Source organism: Petaurus breviceps, unplaced genomic scaffold, assembly GCF_028583685.1.
Source record: "Petaurus breviceps papuanus isolate PSGF00001 unplaced genomic scaffold, PetGlider_PUasm1.0 90740, whole genome shotgun sequence".
NCBI classification, from domain to species: Eukaryota; Metazoa; Chordata; class Mammalia; order Diprotodontia; family Petauridae; genus Petaurus; species Petaurus breviceps.
The window spans coordinates 6947560-6964651 of record NW_027187330.1 but is presented as its reverse complement, the minus strand read 5'-3'; the positions used below and the strand labels follow the sequence as shown (position 1 = coordinate 6964651).

At 38.5% G+C, this 17092-nt stretch overlaps 1 protein-coding gene across 1 annotated transcript in view; it reads left to right on the top strand.

Moving 5' to 3' along the window:
- The window catches only part of LOC138145580 (WD repeat- and FYVE domain-containing protein 4-like), a 64015-nt gene extending 50909 nt beyond the window's left edge, over window positions 1-13106 (top strand). The window contains exons 6-11 of the mRNA XM_069067250.1: window positions 353-542; window positions 3652-3841; window positions 6805-6962; window positions 8903-9355; window positions 10526-10627; window positions 12907-13106. Coding sequence (XP_068923351.1) covers window positions 353-542; window positions 3652-3841; window positions 6805-6962; window positions 8903-9355; window positions 10526-10627; window positions 12907-13106 — 1293 coding nt within the window. The remainder of the gene's footprint in view (window positions 1-352; window positions 543-3651; window positions 3842-6804; window positions 6963-8902; window positions 9356-10525; window positions 10628-12906) is intronic.
- Window positions 13107-17092: the final 3986 nt, after the last annotated feature.

The window sequence follows — 17092 nt, the reverse complement described above, 5'->3', positions numbered from 1 at the left end:
ATGGTAAACTACTCCAGTGTCTTCACCAAGAAAACTCCAAAAGGGGTCATGAAGAGTTGGGCAAGGCTGAAAATGACCAAATAACAACAAATTTGCTTTGTTGGAAGCAGCTACACGATGGATTTGGAATTAGGAAGACTTGGACTGGTCTGCTACTCCCTCTCCCCATGGACTTGCTTCAGGAGATCTGGGAGAGATTTCCATACTAGGAGCTCTATAAAGAGATGGAATCAAAGCTCGGTACCAAATATATGCATAGCTCTGTGCTGTATTTTATCTGGTCAGATAGGTCCTGTGATTTTTGTAGGATGCACTTTCTCTAATCAGAGGACAACTGGATTTGTCTTTTCAGATGATGCTTAACATCTACAATGACCCACAGGGAGTGGAAGAGCTTCTCCTAGGCAACGAACTCCAGTCTCTTCTGATGGCAACATCCTCTCTTTGGGAGCAGAGCAGCCCTTCCTGGAAAGAACCCACCTTCTGTGTGCTTAGGGCCATCTCAAAGGTCCAGAGCCCAAGTACCATCAGCTACCTGCAAAGTAGGTCCAATAGATTTTGGCTGAGAAAGAAAAAAAAGCTTTCTTTGAATTCCTCAGAACAAGTCTTTATTGCAAATCAATTGTGTCTAAGAGTTGAGGCTTTAAAATTAATTCAATTTTAGGCTATTTTCCCCAAGGGTCTGTATCAATGACCATTAATCATATATTCAATTTTACAGTGATCTCATAATAATGAAGTTATTATTGCTTTGAAGTAATATAACACATTCTTGTGGAAGAACTGACAAATTAAGCTTCATTTATCTTTATACTTTTTTTTAAACTAAAGCAAAGTGTCTATAGTTTCCTGTACCTGATTAGAAAAGTGATTCACAGGAGAGTTATGAATGTCTAAGAAAAAAGACTGATAGGAATAGAAAACATGCCCAAGTCCTGACCGCAGAAAAGTAATTGGATTTATATCTTAGAAAGACAAGACCAGTTGTCTTGACTTTGTAACCCATGGTCCTGTTACAGTTTGTCATAAAAGGCAGGCAGGCTATGGGTCTCTGAGCAGATAGGTGAGGGAGTGTCTTCTGATCTGTTTTGGGTTGGTGTCTTTCAAATTATTCCAACAATTAAGATTACTTTATGCCAAGTATTGTGCTACATGCTGGGGACAGAGAAAGACCTCCTGCAGAAGGTGGTGTGTGAGCTGAATCATGAAGGATTCGAGAGATTCTAAGAGGCTGAGGTGAGGAGGGAGAGCATTATTCCAGCCAAAGGACAGAGCCAGGGCAAAGGCATGGAGTTGGGAAATGGAGTATTGTGTGTGAGGAAGGACTAGTAGACCAAGATGGCTGAATCACAGAGTGCCTAGAGTGGCATAGAGTTCATGAAGTGTAGAATGGAAAACCAGGGAGGGGCAGGCTGTGAGGAGGACCCCTAGAATAAGAACAACCTGGAAACCACTAAATGAGCTGCAGCTAGACCACATCAAAGGGGAGCCATTCACCACATGTGGCCTCAATCCTGTCCTGGCATAGTGCCATCTTTCTGATAGCCAGAGGATGTTTAAAATAACCAGGTTATTTTCCTGGTGACCATCTAGAAACCTTCAGCTATTGGTTTATGTCATAGACGTAAGGAAAGGATGAACTGGGAGTAGAAACATACCCATAGAACTGGTTACTCAAGCCTAGTAGCAGCAGCAGCAGCAGCAGCAGTTGCGGTGGCGGTAGCAGCAGCAGCATTAGTAGTAGTAGTAGTAGTAGCACTTGTACTAGTAGTAATGAAGTGCTGATAAGAGTAGTAGCAGTAGTAGCAATAGTAGTAGTAGTATCAACAACAGCAGCTAACATTTATATAACATTTTAAGATTTGCAAAAAACTTTATAATTTTATCTCATTTGATAATCAAATAATCCTGTAAGGCAGATACTATTACTATTCCAGTTTTACAGATGAAGAGAACTAAACTGACAGAGGTTAAGTGACTTGCCTAGGGTAATACAGCTTGTCAGATTTTGAGTCAGCATTCAAACTCAGAACTTCCAGACTCCAGTTCGTATGCTATGGCACCCAGTTGCTGTTGCTGCCACTATTTCCCTTTCCTCCTTTTCTTCCTCCCTCTTATATTCCTTCCTCTCTCTCCCTCCCTTCAACTTGTAGATATGAAGGAGAGACTTGAGACTGATTTGGTTAAAAGTGATTAAAATGTGCTTGGATGACTCCTTAGTTCTCCCAGTTCTTGTCAGCTATATTTGGATGGGATTGGGAAAGGGACTGGCCCCTGTAAGACCATCCCTGGAGCCACTGCCAACCAGAGCAGAGCATTCATGGCAGTGACTTTTCTGTGAGTAAGACTAGGTAGGTCCCTATGCACATTTCTAAGGGGAAGTACTGAGAGAAAGTGCAGGGAGCCCCTGGACCCAGCACCTACCTTTTCCATGGGCTCTGAATACCAAAGATGGGGGAGGCTCCCCCAGCATAGAGAATCAGGAAGGGAAAGGGGAGGCTCAATGCTTCTATAAAGCTGATTAGCATTGCTTTGTTCTAGGGTCAAATATTGCACTCCTGCTTTCTTCCTACAGACATGTGCTATTGGTCACTAGTGAAGTAGACTAACAAATCTGAGACAGTAGAGCTAGGAAAACTGGGTGAGAGATTTTCAGTGGATTAGTGCAAATTCAGTCTAGGAAGGCTAAAATAGATCAGTGTTGTCAACTTACACTTCAGAATACCTTGCCCATGCATTGTGTACTGGCATGCCTTGGCAAATTTAAGCCAACCATAGTAGGAGAGGCAGCATGGCATAGGAGATGGAAAACTGGCTGAGGGCAACTTGGGGTCAAGGTCTGTCTCTGGCATATACCAGCTATTGTGACTCTGATTAAGTCCTTTAACCTCTGAGTGCCCCAAGTGGTTCTCCAATTCATCAACACAAAAAGGTGCATACCAGGTGCCAATTTCTTCATCAGGAGTTTTGCTATACCAATGCAATTAGAGGCCTGGGCTGATAATACTGTGTGCATGCATACATACACACATACATGCATGCATACGCACATACACATATGCATGCATACACACATGCATAATACACACCTACATGCATAAATTCATACATGCATAAATACATGTATACTTAGGTGTGTATCTTTGTAGATAAATAGACACATATGGAGAAACAGATAACTAGCTTCTGTTGTTGATGTGTTTATATACATGCACACACACATATAGGTATACATATATTGTGTATACACAGAGCATATATACATATATGTGTACATACATGGACACATACCTATACAGACACATGTATGCATATATACATATGTATATGTATATGTGTGTATATACTCTTTTATGTACAAGGATTGACTTAGGAGTTTGAAAGTGATGATTTTATATCTGTTCTTAGATAGATGAATGTCTATCTGGGATAGGTGAATGTCTCACCATTAAAATGATCTCTGCTTTCCTCTAAAGGCAGCCCTCTTGCTTCCTCTGAACAAAAATCCAAGTTGAAATCCCTCTTTTTGGTTGACATTGATTTTTTTGAGATGTAATTTACAAGAGTTTTAGTCCAGTTGGCCTGTGACCGGCATCAGTGGGAGTTGGTTCTTTTGAGCTAGTTAAGCAAACATAATATTCCCTCTGACAGCTTCAAACTCCGTGAAAATTGCCGTCCAGAATCTCTCCAGGCTGGTGGACACCTTGCATCCCCAGGAAGTGAGTGAGGTGGCAAGCCTCATCTTATATTTTGTGAAGGATTCGTATTTCATATCGTCCATTTTGCTTCTTGAGTTTGAGAACAGTGACGGCTACCCTATGCTGCTCAAAATTTTACTTCGGTAAGTGTACCATTGTTAGATGGCAGCCCTTGTGGTGGGGGATGGTTGAGATGGGGGGAGGGGTCAGAAAATAAAAGAATCACCAACTCACAAAACTGGGTAAGTATTGTAAAAACTAAGGGTTTTTGGAAATCTTTTCATAGGACCATAGACTTAGAGTTGGAAAGAACCTCAGGGGTCATCCAGTCTTACCCCTCTATTTCATGGATGAGGAAATAGAAACCCAGAGGTCACTCAGGAATTAAATGATAGAAGGGAGGCCTAACATCAGGTTCCATAACTCTAAAATCAAGGCTTTCTTTACTACTCTGTCCCTTTAAATGGATTGTGAGCTTCTTGAGGGTAGAGACTGTCTTTTGTCTTCTTTTTATCCTCAAGTTTAGCACTGGGACTGGTATGTAGCAGGTGCTTAATGTTTTTTGACTTACTGACTAATTGAGTCATTTCTGACCATGTTGCATAAGATGGTCATTATATCCTTAGCTCTCTGCCTTTCAAGTTATTCCCTGCTATTCATAATGGTGGGAACTGGTCAGAACAAAGGTTAATCAATCAGTGTATGAGCATTTATTAAGTGCCTGTTCTCAGAGAGCTCACAGTGAAATGGCATTTTGTAGGAAGTTAGGCAAATTTAACCAGAATTCAAATTCTGCCATTCTGTGTGTCCCCTGGGTCAAGTTTCTCATGGGTCTGTCTAGTGTGTTGATCCTGGACTTGGCTTCAGAAATCTAGGAAATTGTTTGCTTCACTAAAAATACAGAGGACAGTGAACCTGTCAAATCCATTAAAAGAAAATGGGTATTCAGCTCTTAGAGGAGACAGGAATGAAAGGGCCTGTCATCTTCATACACTAACCTTTCCTCTAGCTGTAGATTCAGATTAGTGCTACTGTTTAGCAATCAATCGTCGTGATATCCTGGGACTCCAGGAGGCATTCAGTAAATACTTGCCAAATGAATATACTCTAAGATTCTTGCATCAAAGATTCACTCATAATATATATGTATATATATGTATGTACTTTATTATATGTATGTATAATTATTATTGTATTTTTATGGGCCTAGAGGACTTTTCCCCCCCATTTTAGCAAGCTCAAGAGAACCAGAATGTGGTACAGGAGATCTATCTATCTATCTATCTATCTATCTATCTATCTATCTATCTATCTATCTATCTATCTATCTATCATTTCTCTCTCTCTTCTCTCTGTTTCTCTCTCTGTCTATCTCTCTCTATCTCTAATCTATCTCCATACATGCATTCTCACTCATGTATGTATTCCTATCTATACATACATACATACAAATATGTGTTTTTATGTGTACATACATCTCTATCCACACTCATAGATTCACAAAAATATGTGTATACTTATGTACATGTTCATATATACCTATACCTATTTATACATATATACATATACGTATCTCTTTCCTCTCTTTTCTATGTCTCCTTTCAGTAGATACTTGTTGATTTCTGGATTTCAGATTTTTTTCTTGAATTAATAGGAGACTGAAATGTGTAGAGAGGAGTTAAAAAGTACATCTCCAGCTTCAGGGATTATAAACCTCCTTGTCTGATATTTTCTCTTCTTTAACTAAAATCACGCTTAAATTATACCGGATTTGAAAACCAGAATCAGTCCTGCAGAAAAAGATTACACAAAACATATGGCATGCCTTTTCCCACTGTAAAAGGAAGCACTCTACAACAATATGGCACAGTGTATGTACTATGGGACTTGGAATCCCTGGGTTCTAATTCTGCCTCTGACATTTATTAGCTATGTGACAATTGGAAAATCACTTAATTTCTCTATTAGTTTCCTCATCTGTAAAAATGAGGATATTATTTAGTTATTATATGTAACTTATAGCATCACACAGTGAAGACATAGAAGGAAAATGATAGTTGACATTTATATACTGTTTTAATGAGAGACAGTATGGCAAGTAGATACCCTTGGTGTCAGGAGTCCTGGGTTCTAGTCTTATTTGTGATGCATGCTGTATACATGATTTTGGGCAGGTCACTGGACTTCTCTGGACCCTGGGACAACTCTCCAAGGCTAATTTATGAAACAGTTGCTGATCTAATTGGTAGAGGGTATTTCTACAGTGGATAGAGTGTAGTACCTAGAATCAGAAAGACTCATCTTCCCCAGTTCAAATCTAGCCTCAGATAATTACTAGCTATTTGACCCAGGAGAATCCTGTTTATCTCAGTTTCCTCATCTGTAAAATGAGTTGGAGAAGGAAATGGCAAATCATTCCAGTATCTTTGCCAAGAAGACCCCAAATGGAGTCACGTAGAATCAGACATGAAATGACTCAACAACACTTTCCTAACTGGAAGCTCCTGTATTTACATAGAGGAAACACTGCATACTGTCAATATTTCTTTTTGGAGTGGGGGAGGGCAGGGCAATTGGGGTTAAGTGACTTGCCCAAGGTCACATGGCTAGTAAGTGTTAAGTGTCTGAGGCCAAATTTGAACTCAGGTCCTCCTGACTCCAGGGCCAGTGCTCTATTCACTGTGCCACCTAGCCGCCCCGATACTGTCAATTTTTTTTAATATTCATACGGAAAATTAATGATTCAGTTGAGCTAGACTGAGGCAGAGAATTCTGATGATCTCTGTCTGAATCGTATTTGCTCTAAACCAGTTCTCCTTACTGCAAGGATGTGAGGGAATTCTCTTTGGTCCCTCTGGCTTGTAGGTTCTCCTGATTCTTTCTGGGAGAAGGTGCCCTTTTGATGCTTCTCCTCTTAATCCTATATAGCTGGGTGCTTTCTCTGGTTCTCCCCCCGCCCTAGCACATGTAGGGGCACAGGTGCTATGTTCAGGTTGCCAGCATACCCACTGACCCTCTAGGCACACCTATGGCCCCGGAGAGTTGTTTGGGGCAAGCTGGTGGCTTTGGAACATTTACCCAATAACAGTGCGACCCTTTTCCCTAGGTATGGGGAGGTTCCTGATGATGAAGCAGAACCCTATCTGGAGGAACTTTTGGAGCTGCTGGTGTGGTTCACAATCTGTGGGAAGACAGAACTGAAGGTGTTTGACAGTGTCACATACCCTCAACTAGATGGCTTTAAGTTCCAGCATGAGCCCTCTGGTAGAGTATATTTTTTCATCCTCTTCTCCAGTCTGTTATTTTTTTAATCAATCAATCAATCAATCAATTTTTAGTTTTCAATATTCATTTTCACAATCCAGTCTGTTATTCTTGGGATTCGTTGTCTTTCATTGAAGGTTTCTTTGGATGGCTCATTGTGGGGTAGACATGATCCCAGGTTCCCAAAGGCCCCAGCAGTAGAGCCCAGGCTCTGACTGCCTCTGCCAGGCTGAGAGGCTTTGAGGAGAGTCGTAGTAATGACCTGGTCTATTATCCTGGGGCCAGCCCGGTTCCAACTAGGGAGGCTCATTACCAGGCTAGTCACTGGGAAATGATTGTTTTGCTGCCACAGACACTGTTAAGTCATAGAGGGGCCCTGATGCTGATGTGACTAGGGGATATCTATGCTGGTGAAATTAGAGGTCCTTAAGATATTGCAATTTTCTGTGCTCTGATAGACCTGGAAAATGGCCCTTACTTCATATAATCTAACATACAGGAAACAGTATTTTTGTTCTTAACTGGCTCATTCGATTTGGCTTTGTTACTTAGTTAATGGAAGTTATTTGTTACATAAATTACATCTACCCTATAGACTTCATTTTAGTTAACTAATTAATAAATTTATAGTGACCAATCTAGGTTTGTCTTATTCAGAACTCATCTATACCTAGATGTATGAAGTCAAGGTTGGCATGGTCAAAGACAGCCTTTCCCACTACAAAAGCACTCCCCACTCATCCCAGAAAATATCTATTAAATGTTTAAAGCCTACTCCCCCTACTCCATAAAAAGGAGATCAGAAGAGAACATTTACTATAAATGTCTTCTTAAATGTATGGATTAGTCTAACTGTGAACCCAGGGGCCCTTAGGGGAGAGTTGCTCTGTTCACTAAGGATAATTTATCTCTCCAAAGTTTCCTGAGGGACTATGGATAAGAGGTCCAAAGACTTCCTTGAAAGGTTTTCACTTCATTAGTCATCAGGAATAGTTGACTTTAAATCCTATCTATGACACAGTCTGGGGACCAAGGCAAGTCACTTAACTTTTTACTAACCCAGGACATTTCTTAACTTTAAATTGCAGAATTTGTAGGCTATAAGTTGCTTTTGATTCATTTTGGTAGAGGGAATTTCCTTACTGAGTGTTCCCTATTCCAGTGAAATCAAAGGTCTAGACCAGGCATGGGGAACCTTCGATCCTGAGGCAACATGTGGCCCTCTGGGTTCTCAGGTATGGCTCTTTGACTTAATCCAAACTTCTCAGAACAAATTTCCTTAATAAAAGGATTTGTTCTGTAAAATTTGGATTCAGTCAAAAGGTGGCACCCAAGGACCTAGAAGGTCATATGTGGCCTAGAGGCCGCAGGCTCCCCACATCTAGTCTACACCAAAAGAAAAGGTGGGGGGAAATATAGTAAGTTAGCATCTATTAAAGTTATCAAATGAGATGATAGTTGTAAGTGACAGAATGAATACAGTGCCAGACTCAGTCAGGAAGACATCTTCTTGAAATCTGACTTCAGACATTTACTAGCTGTGTGACCCCAGGTAAGTCACTTAACTCTGTTTGCCTCAGTTTCCTCATCTGTAAAATGAGCTGGAGAAGCAAATGCAAACCATTCCTTTCCAAGAAAAAAACCCAAATGGAGTCATGAAGAATTGGACACTAATGGAAAATGATTGAACAATCTCAAAATCTTAGCACAGTTCCTGGCCACAGAGTAAGCACTATGTAAACATTAGTGTTATTATTAGTTTATTCCACCTAATTCACACCAGACTCTCTAATAAGCCAAAGACTGAGTTTTCTCCCTCCCCCCACCCCCAGCTATTTCCCTAAGGAATACCATTTTAACTGAGATATTAACATTATAGTTAGTGCAGCAAATATTTCAAGAAATATTTAAGCCTTTAGTACTTTTATTTTCTCCTACAGGGATGACTGTGAAAAACCTCCAGGCCTTCCAAGTGTTGCAAAATGCTTTCCAGAAAACCAGCGATCCCCTTCTGTGCCGAAAAATATTATCCAGCATCAAAACAATATGGACCTGGAATGGAAGGAATTTCTTCCTATTGGAGTGGACTCTGCAGCCCATCTCCCAGTTTGTGGAGATCATTCATCTGAAGCCCTCCCTCGCTCAGATGCAATTCTTCCAGCTGCTGGAGTCGGTGGTCTTTGACCTGTCTTTTATCCCGCATGAAATTCTCAAGAAAGTGCAGAATTTGATCAAGGAGAACCAAGCACCATCCTGTACCTTAGTGGCCTTACGGAGCCTCCACAGAATCATCGCACATGATTTGCTCTTTACTGACATATTCAGGGACTCAGGACTTTTGGGTCTCTTGCTGGCTCAGCTACGGAAACAAGCAAAGATCATGAGGAAGAGAGGTATAGTTTCGAGGTCACAGTACAAGAATACTCTGTTTGCTGACCTTGTTGGCTTCCTTTTACTCCCAACTAACATCCCACCTTCCACAGGAAGTCTTCCTTAACCTCTCTTAATTCTACTTCTTTTCCCTCTTTTAATTATTTCCTATTCATCCTGTAAATAGCTTGCTTTGTGTATATTTGTTTGCATGCTGTCTCTCCCATTAGATTGTTAAGCCCTTTAAGGCAGGGGCAGTTTTCTTTTTGCCTCTTTTTGTATCCCCAGTGCTTAGTATAGTGCCTGGAACAAAGCAGACATTTAATAAATATTTATGGAATTGAATTGTTTCATGATTCTCGGCTTTTGGAGGCTGAGCTCAAAAGACACATTGATCCAGAATCAAGGGGAGGGTAAAAGAGGAGAGTCCAGGTCAGTTGACCCTCTCATGGTTCACCCTACGTGAACTTTGTTAACTTGAACTTAATATATTGTTCAAAGCATAAAATGAGTCAGCTTACAGTCACTCTCATGTGTTTTCTTTATTAAAAAAAAAAAAGTCCAGATTTGTGCTGTTGTCTGTTTCAGGAACTCTCAGCATCAAAACTCTATTCCATTGATGAAGTTCATCAACTCATCTGTAGCATAACTTTAGAGATTTGCCTGGGCACAGGGATGCTACTAATGACCCATGGTTACACAGCTCCTGTGTTTTAGAAGCAGGATTAGAACCTAGGTTTTTCCTGTCGCTAAGACTAACCCTTTATCTACTATTCCTTACTTCTCATTTGAATGCTTCCTCACTAATGTTGCCACTGTGTCATCTAATATTCTTAATTAATCAGCAAGGGAAAAGCAATTAGACAAAATACTACCAAATTAGTAGTATAAAAATACAAAATTAGAGCAAAAAGTTAAATCTACACACCTTGAGGAAGAAAAGACATGGCGTTCTGAGCTTGACATTCAGTACATATCAAATTCTCATACAGTAAACTCTAAGAAATAAATATGCCTGGGATGTCTGTAATCTCTTTTCCTGTGATGTATCTGGTAATAACTTTGGACCAGATAATTTTGATGCTTCACAAAGAGCAGAAGAATCACAAGTTCATTCTTCTCTTACCCTTTAAAGTAACAGGTCTCAAATAATAGTGATGTGAAACAATCCTTATTTCATTTTTATATGGCAGGAAACAGGGGGTCATCCAATTTTGAGGATATGGACAGAGACCTGGCCTGTGTGATGCTGAAAATTGTCGCTGCGCTGCTGCAGGGCTCTGTTCGGAATACGGGTAAGGGGAATTCACAATGGAAATGTTTCATAATTCCTCTTAGAACCTGGAGCTAGGTCTATCTGAATGAATTCACATCTATCTTTATATATCTATCTCTCTATTTATCTGTTTTCTATTTGAGTGGCAATTGATGAAGATGCCACAGCTAACATCCAGTAGCTATCAGATATTTATGAAATATCAGCAAGTTAGTGGATTTGTTGACAATCTATTTTCACTCCAATGGTTCCTGATTTAATTTTTAATGGTCTTAATAATGTTAATTCTTTTAGCCTTAATAACAAGAGGGTACACATAGGAATGGGAAGCTAGGGGGAACATTGGATAGAGCACTAGGCTAGGAATCAAGAAGACTATCTTTCTGAGTTCAAATCTTGCCTCCAACATTTACTAGCTGTGTAACCCTGAGCAAGTCCCTTAACCCTGTTTGCCTTAGTTTCCTCATCTGTCAAATGGGCTGGAGAAGCATATGGCAAACCACTCTAGTATCTTTGCCAAGAAAATCCCAAATGGGGTCATGAAAGCATCAGATATGACTGAAACAACAACCACAAAACATAAGCAGAGTTTGGCATTTTTGCCTGACTCAATACTATTTTGATGTGCTAACAGCTCATAATGAAAATAACGCATACATATATCATTAGTTGTCCTTTCAGTGTTGAATAATTTTCTTAGGGCCTATGGAGTGTTCATTTTAATCTATAAATTATTAGATTGGGATAGTGCTATCAATATTGGTAACTCCCCTTCTAGCTTTAATCTCCCATGAGTCTATGAATACATGTGGTATCACATAAATCATAGGATATATTTTGCTTCGTTGTTCTGAGAAGCTCAAATATTATCTGCTGTAAAGAAACATGAAAGACTAAGCTGGATCCTGAAGGACAGGTGAGGAAACACACTTCTTACCTCTTGGCAAAGAGCTGGGGAGGGAGAAACTAAAGTGTGAAATATTTCCTATTTTCTCAGATGCAGTAAATGAGTTGCTTTCCCTTAATTACTCTTCTTTGCTACAAGAGGCATCTTTTATCAGGTGGAGGGAGGGATGTAAAGTGACTATGGAAGTAAGGAAATGAAGCTTTAATAAAACTTTAAAAAATATTTTATTTTTTTCCAATGACATGTAAAATGAATTTTTAACATTAAAAAAAATTAGTTTCATCTTCTCTCTTTCCCTCCTCTCTCCTATACTGAGATGGCAAGCAATTTGATATAGGTTATACATGTGTAATTATACAAAACATATTTCCATTTTAGTCATGTTGTGAAAGAAAATGCAGATAATAAAGAAACACACACAAATAAAGTGAAAAATAGTGTGCTTCAATCTGTATTCAGACTTCATCAGTTCTTTCTCTGGAGGTAAATAGCTAATTTAATGAAAGGAAAAAAATAACCCATCAATACAGTTTCAGATATTTTAAGGTGTTCAGAAAAGACCTACTCAAAGTCAAAGAATTAAGTCTTTGAGTAGTTTGTGAGACTCCTATTGAAAAGGAAAATGTATCACCAACTTCTGGATTTCTCTTATATCTTTCTATGATGTCCTGCAGAGGAAAATGCTCCAAAATTTAGTTTCATATCTTTTTGAAATGAAGTTGGAGGTATCAATAGGAATGAAATAAAAGTTAATATTCTGAACATTTCATAAAATTAATATAGTGCATGGGGATATAAACTACAAAGGTTATATTTATGGTATTTTAATGCCAGTATTTTAAATATCTGTGATTTCATTGGTGTGGGTGTGCCCTCTACTGACATAGACCACAGACGCTCTTAGAGAGTTACCATAGTCAAACAAATCCATTACCTTGCAGTTCACCTGGTAATGTGCCTCTCTGAACTTGATGAGGCTAGTTTTCAGTAAAAAAGACTTACAGTTTATGACTGGGCTCATCTTCTAAGCCTTTCTAGGCTGGTGAGATCTCCTAGAGATTATATTCTAGTAACACAGGGTCCTTTCCATGCCATAATGAGGCATCAGAGTGAGACTTAATTGGCAGATAGCTTTCCTTAAACAAAACAAACAAAAATCAATCAGGAAAGTAAATATATTGTTGTGCTTATCTTTTTAAATTTTTTAATTTCCTACTATTTAATTTATATAATGTTTTTTTTTAAATAAACATATCACCACAAGGAAAAAACCAAAGTAGTCTAGCAAGGGAGAAGTATACTTTGAGGATTGTGTTATAAGATAGAGTTGCACTATTTTCTTTGCATCATTATCTTTCAATCACTTTCCAAACTCTCCTTGTGATCCACAGTTGTCCTGAAAGATCATGGTATGGTTCCTTTTATCAAGATTTTTTTGGATGATGAATGCTATCGCAGTGATTCTTTAAATATCTTGGAGCAGCTCTCCACCATTAACACTGAAGAATATATGAGCATAATCATTGGAGCCCTGTGCTCTTCGACTCAAGGAGAACTACATTTGAAACTGGATCTGCTGAAGGTGATTTAAATGCCTCTTTTATGTTTTTATTCTCTTTTGTATACCACAAATGCTGCATGAGGCTTCCCATATGCTGTTATTACTTTTGCTTTTATCTTATTCTGAGAGAATGTCATTAAAGTATCCTAAAACAATAAATGAGACTGATAAAAAATATGCCAATGTTGTAATAAAAATCAAGTACAATTTAGAAATAATCTTGGGATGTAGGTATTAAAACATACTGTTAGTTTTAATATAATTCTGCATGTAATTCAATGCAAGTATAAAAAGAAATAATTTCCAGAGTTCATAAACACTATTTGGATAAAATATTTTTGTTACTAAAATTCAAAATAACAATGCAGTTTTAAAGTTTTGATTCATTTCATTAGTGGTTTTCCTACTTAATAATAGAATCCAAATGTTATTGAATGTTTTCTTTGGAACTTGAACCCCTAAATGAATTTTCCATATAGTTTTGCACAGTGAGTGGTTCTCATTTTTAAATTCTCTATGGGCAAGAATAATTTTTCTTCCCCTCAGGTTACTGTGAGGCTCAAATGAGGTAATGTATGTGAAGTGCTTTGCAAATATTTAAATGTCAAATCTAAGACTCTGATTTCATCAGAGTAGGGAACTTTTAGTGTGGAAATTCCTAACATTGTGGATTGGCATCTTTCTGTAGCTCATTGTCTCAGTGCCACAGGCACTAAGAGTTTAAGGGACTGTCCATAGCCACATATCTAACATGTAAAACCAATGAGATAATATATGTAAAGCATTTTACAAACCTTAAAGAACTATGCAAATGGTTTATCATCATCATCATTGTCATTATCATCATCATTTTTCCGAGGTAGGAACTAAAGTCTGGTTTTCCTGACTCCTAGACTGTTCTATCTACTATGTCATGCTTATGTCTTTAAAAAAGGACTATATAAATTCCAGATAATATACTCCTTCCAAGGCTTTACCCTGCAGCTATTCCAGTGTTGGAGACCCCATTCTGACCCTTTATGACTCTCCTTCATACATGACATATCAGAAATATGTGGACCTACTTTAAGATGTGTAACGTCCTTCCCCCCAACATATTCAGAGAACTGCAAAAAAATTGTAAGATATCACTGGTGAAAAGTTTGATATTAAAATTTCTGCTTCAAATACAGATTCCAAGTCATTTTCCTTTCTAGATAAGGAAACAGGTGAAAAGGAACAAAGGTGAGGGAATAGTATTATGGTATAGGCATCTTTGTCAAGTAGCAGGAGCTGAGATATCTTAATTACTTTTAGGAGGCATTTTTCAGAATTCTTCAAAATGCTCCTTTTACAATTGTTTCTTCTTATGATCATAAATATAATACTAGAAAGGACCTTAAAAACCACTGAAGTGAAATTACCTTCTTCCTGTTATTTCTATAAATATGGAAATTGGGGCCTAGAGAGATTAAGTGTTTTGCTAATGGCTACATAGGTAGTAAGTAGGAGAGATAGGATCTGAACACAGGCCCTCTAACTCCAAATCCAGCTTTCCTTCCATTGCTTCATGCTACCTAAAATACTTGTACCACTGGACCTCCATATTTACTCTGTGAACCTAGAATCAGTATAGGTTTTGTTGTTGTTGTTTGGTCTTGTCCAACTCTTCCTGACCCTATTTGGGAATTTTTTGGCAAAGATACTGGAGTGTTTGCCATTTCTTTTTCCAGTTCATTTCACAGGTGAGGAAACTAAGGCAAAGAATGTTAAGTGATTTGATTGAGGTCCCACAGTTAGTAAGTGTCTAAGGCCAGGTTTGAAGTCAGGGAGAAGAGTCTTCCTGACTCCATGTCTGATATTCTATCTACTGTGCCTTAGAAAGAAGGTGTACTTATTTGGAAGCATGACAGGAACATGGGAATGAGTATAAACAGTTCTATTAGCTTAGAGTATGAGCTTCCAGTCAGAAAGGCTCTTGCTGTGGTTTTGATTGGCATTTCCTTGGCATATTATGGGTGGTAGATATGTGTAGTAACAGTCTTGGAGATCTTCCTAACCCTTGGCTAACATTGAGTTATCTCTGGAACATAATGTATGTGCCTGATAAGTGGACATTTGGATTGCACTGGAACACTTGTAGTGATAGGGAACTCATCCTCTTGGAGAGTCATCCATTTCATGTCTGCACATCAAATGGAAGACAATCAAAGTTTTCTGATTGGGATAATATGAGGTTGATGAGCAATCTAAATTAGTGGAAAGTTTGAGTTATGAAACATTTATTCAGGAATGCAGTTTGCCATCTCGAATGCTTATGGTGACTAGGCCTAAGATGGCAGTGATTTTTGTAGCAGGGTCTCTTCTTTAATTCAAAGATGGGGCTGACGTGTAATTCCATATTGAAATACCTGCCTAAGAAGCAATAGATTCTACTGTGCCACCTAGCTGTCCCCCATACCCAATACAGTAGAACAGAGGTCATGTTAATATGTGGTTTCTAAGTCAATATGTAGCCCACAGATTAAATGGCCACTATTTCTATTTTAATTTGATGCTAATGGTGAGGGGACTCCTGGAATGGAAAATCTCCCTATTGCTTCATACTAGAAACTTCTCTGTAACTTATAGTTACAGATGAGGAAAAGGAGGCTTAGACAGCTGGATTTTCTGAGGCCATTCCACTTGTATGGAGTGAAAGCAAGTCTTGAGAGTAGATGCTTCTACAATTCTTGAAGATAGTGTGTTCTTTTAAATATTCCATTTAGAATATTGTTACTTTTTTTTTAGCAAAACTCCATTTGTTCATAATTTCCGTAAAAGAAAAATATCACTTCTTACTTAATTCAAACTCTCAAATGATCACAAATTCCAAGTTAGTGATGCCTTGGTAGAGAAAGAAAATTTTGCTCTCTGTGTGGGTTACTTTAAAAAGTGCAATGCCATTGTTAATTCAACTTTAGAATCATAATTTAATGATGCTTCATTTTCCAAAGAACCATCATTTCCAGGATGTTTTACTTGTCCTACTGTATTTCTCCATTTTAAGGGTAAGATTATAAATACAGAGCTAGAGTAACCATGAACATGCTTGACTCCCACATATTTCAATGTTACATCAGACAAGTTGTCATCATCACATGCTCATGTCTAATGAGTATGTTATTCCCCTTGGTTACTGCTATAGTCCCTTATCATATCCTAGCTTTATAACTTTTCAAAATGCTTTTTAAAATCTCTTTTCTTATGTTAGCTTTATAGCCGAAGCCTGCTTTTCCTTCGTTTCCTCTGAATCTATCTATTCAGTGAGTTGCTTTTATAGGCAATAAGCACAATTAAAAAAAAATGTTTGGGCATCTATTTGTGACTTACCCTAACAGCTCTCCCTACCCCAAATAAGTTAACAAGAAACACTTATTAGGCTATTGTAAATTTGAGTTTTCAGTAGGTCTCAGTCACTATATAAAAGACTAATTATTTTTTTGCCATGAGACATGTTGCCTAACAATTAGATTTATACAAAAATGAAATGGGGCAGCAAGTTCCTATCCAATGGAGATTGTCAAGAACCAGTCAACCAACTGTATTAAGTGCCAATTATGTTCTAGACAAGGGCAGTTTGGTGGTGCAGTGGATGGAGAACTGAGCTTGGAATCAGAAAGACTTACCTTCATGAGTTTGAATCCAGTCTCAGACACTTACTAGGTGTGTGACCCTGGACAAGTCACTTAACCCTGTTTGCTTCAGTTTCCTCATCTGTAAAATGAGCTGGGGAAGGAAATGGCAAATCCCTCCAATAGCTTTGCTAAGGCAACCCCCCCCCCAAAAGGGGTCATGAAGAGTCAGATATTACTGAAAAATAACTAAGCAACAATGCATAAGTCATTGTTCTATCAAAACAGATAATGAGAGAGAGGGAGACAGAGAGAGACAGACAGACAGAGACAGAAAGAGAGAGACAGAGAGAGACTCACAGAGACAGAGAGAGAACTAACAAATAAATGGATCAGGGAAGGCTTCCTGTGGGAGGTGACACA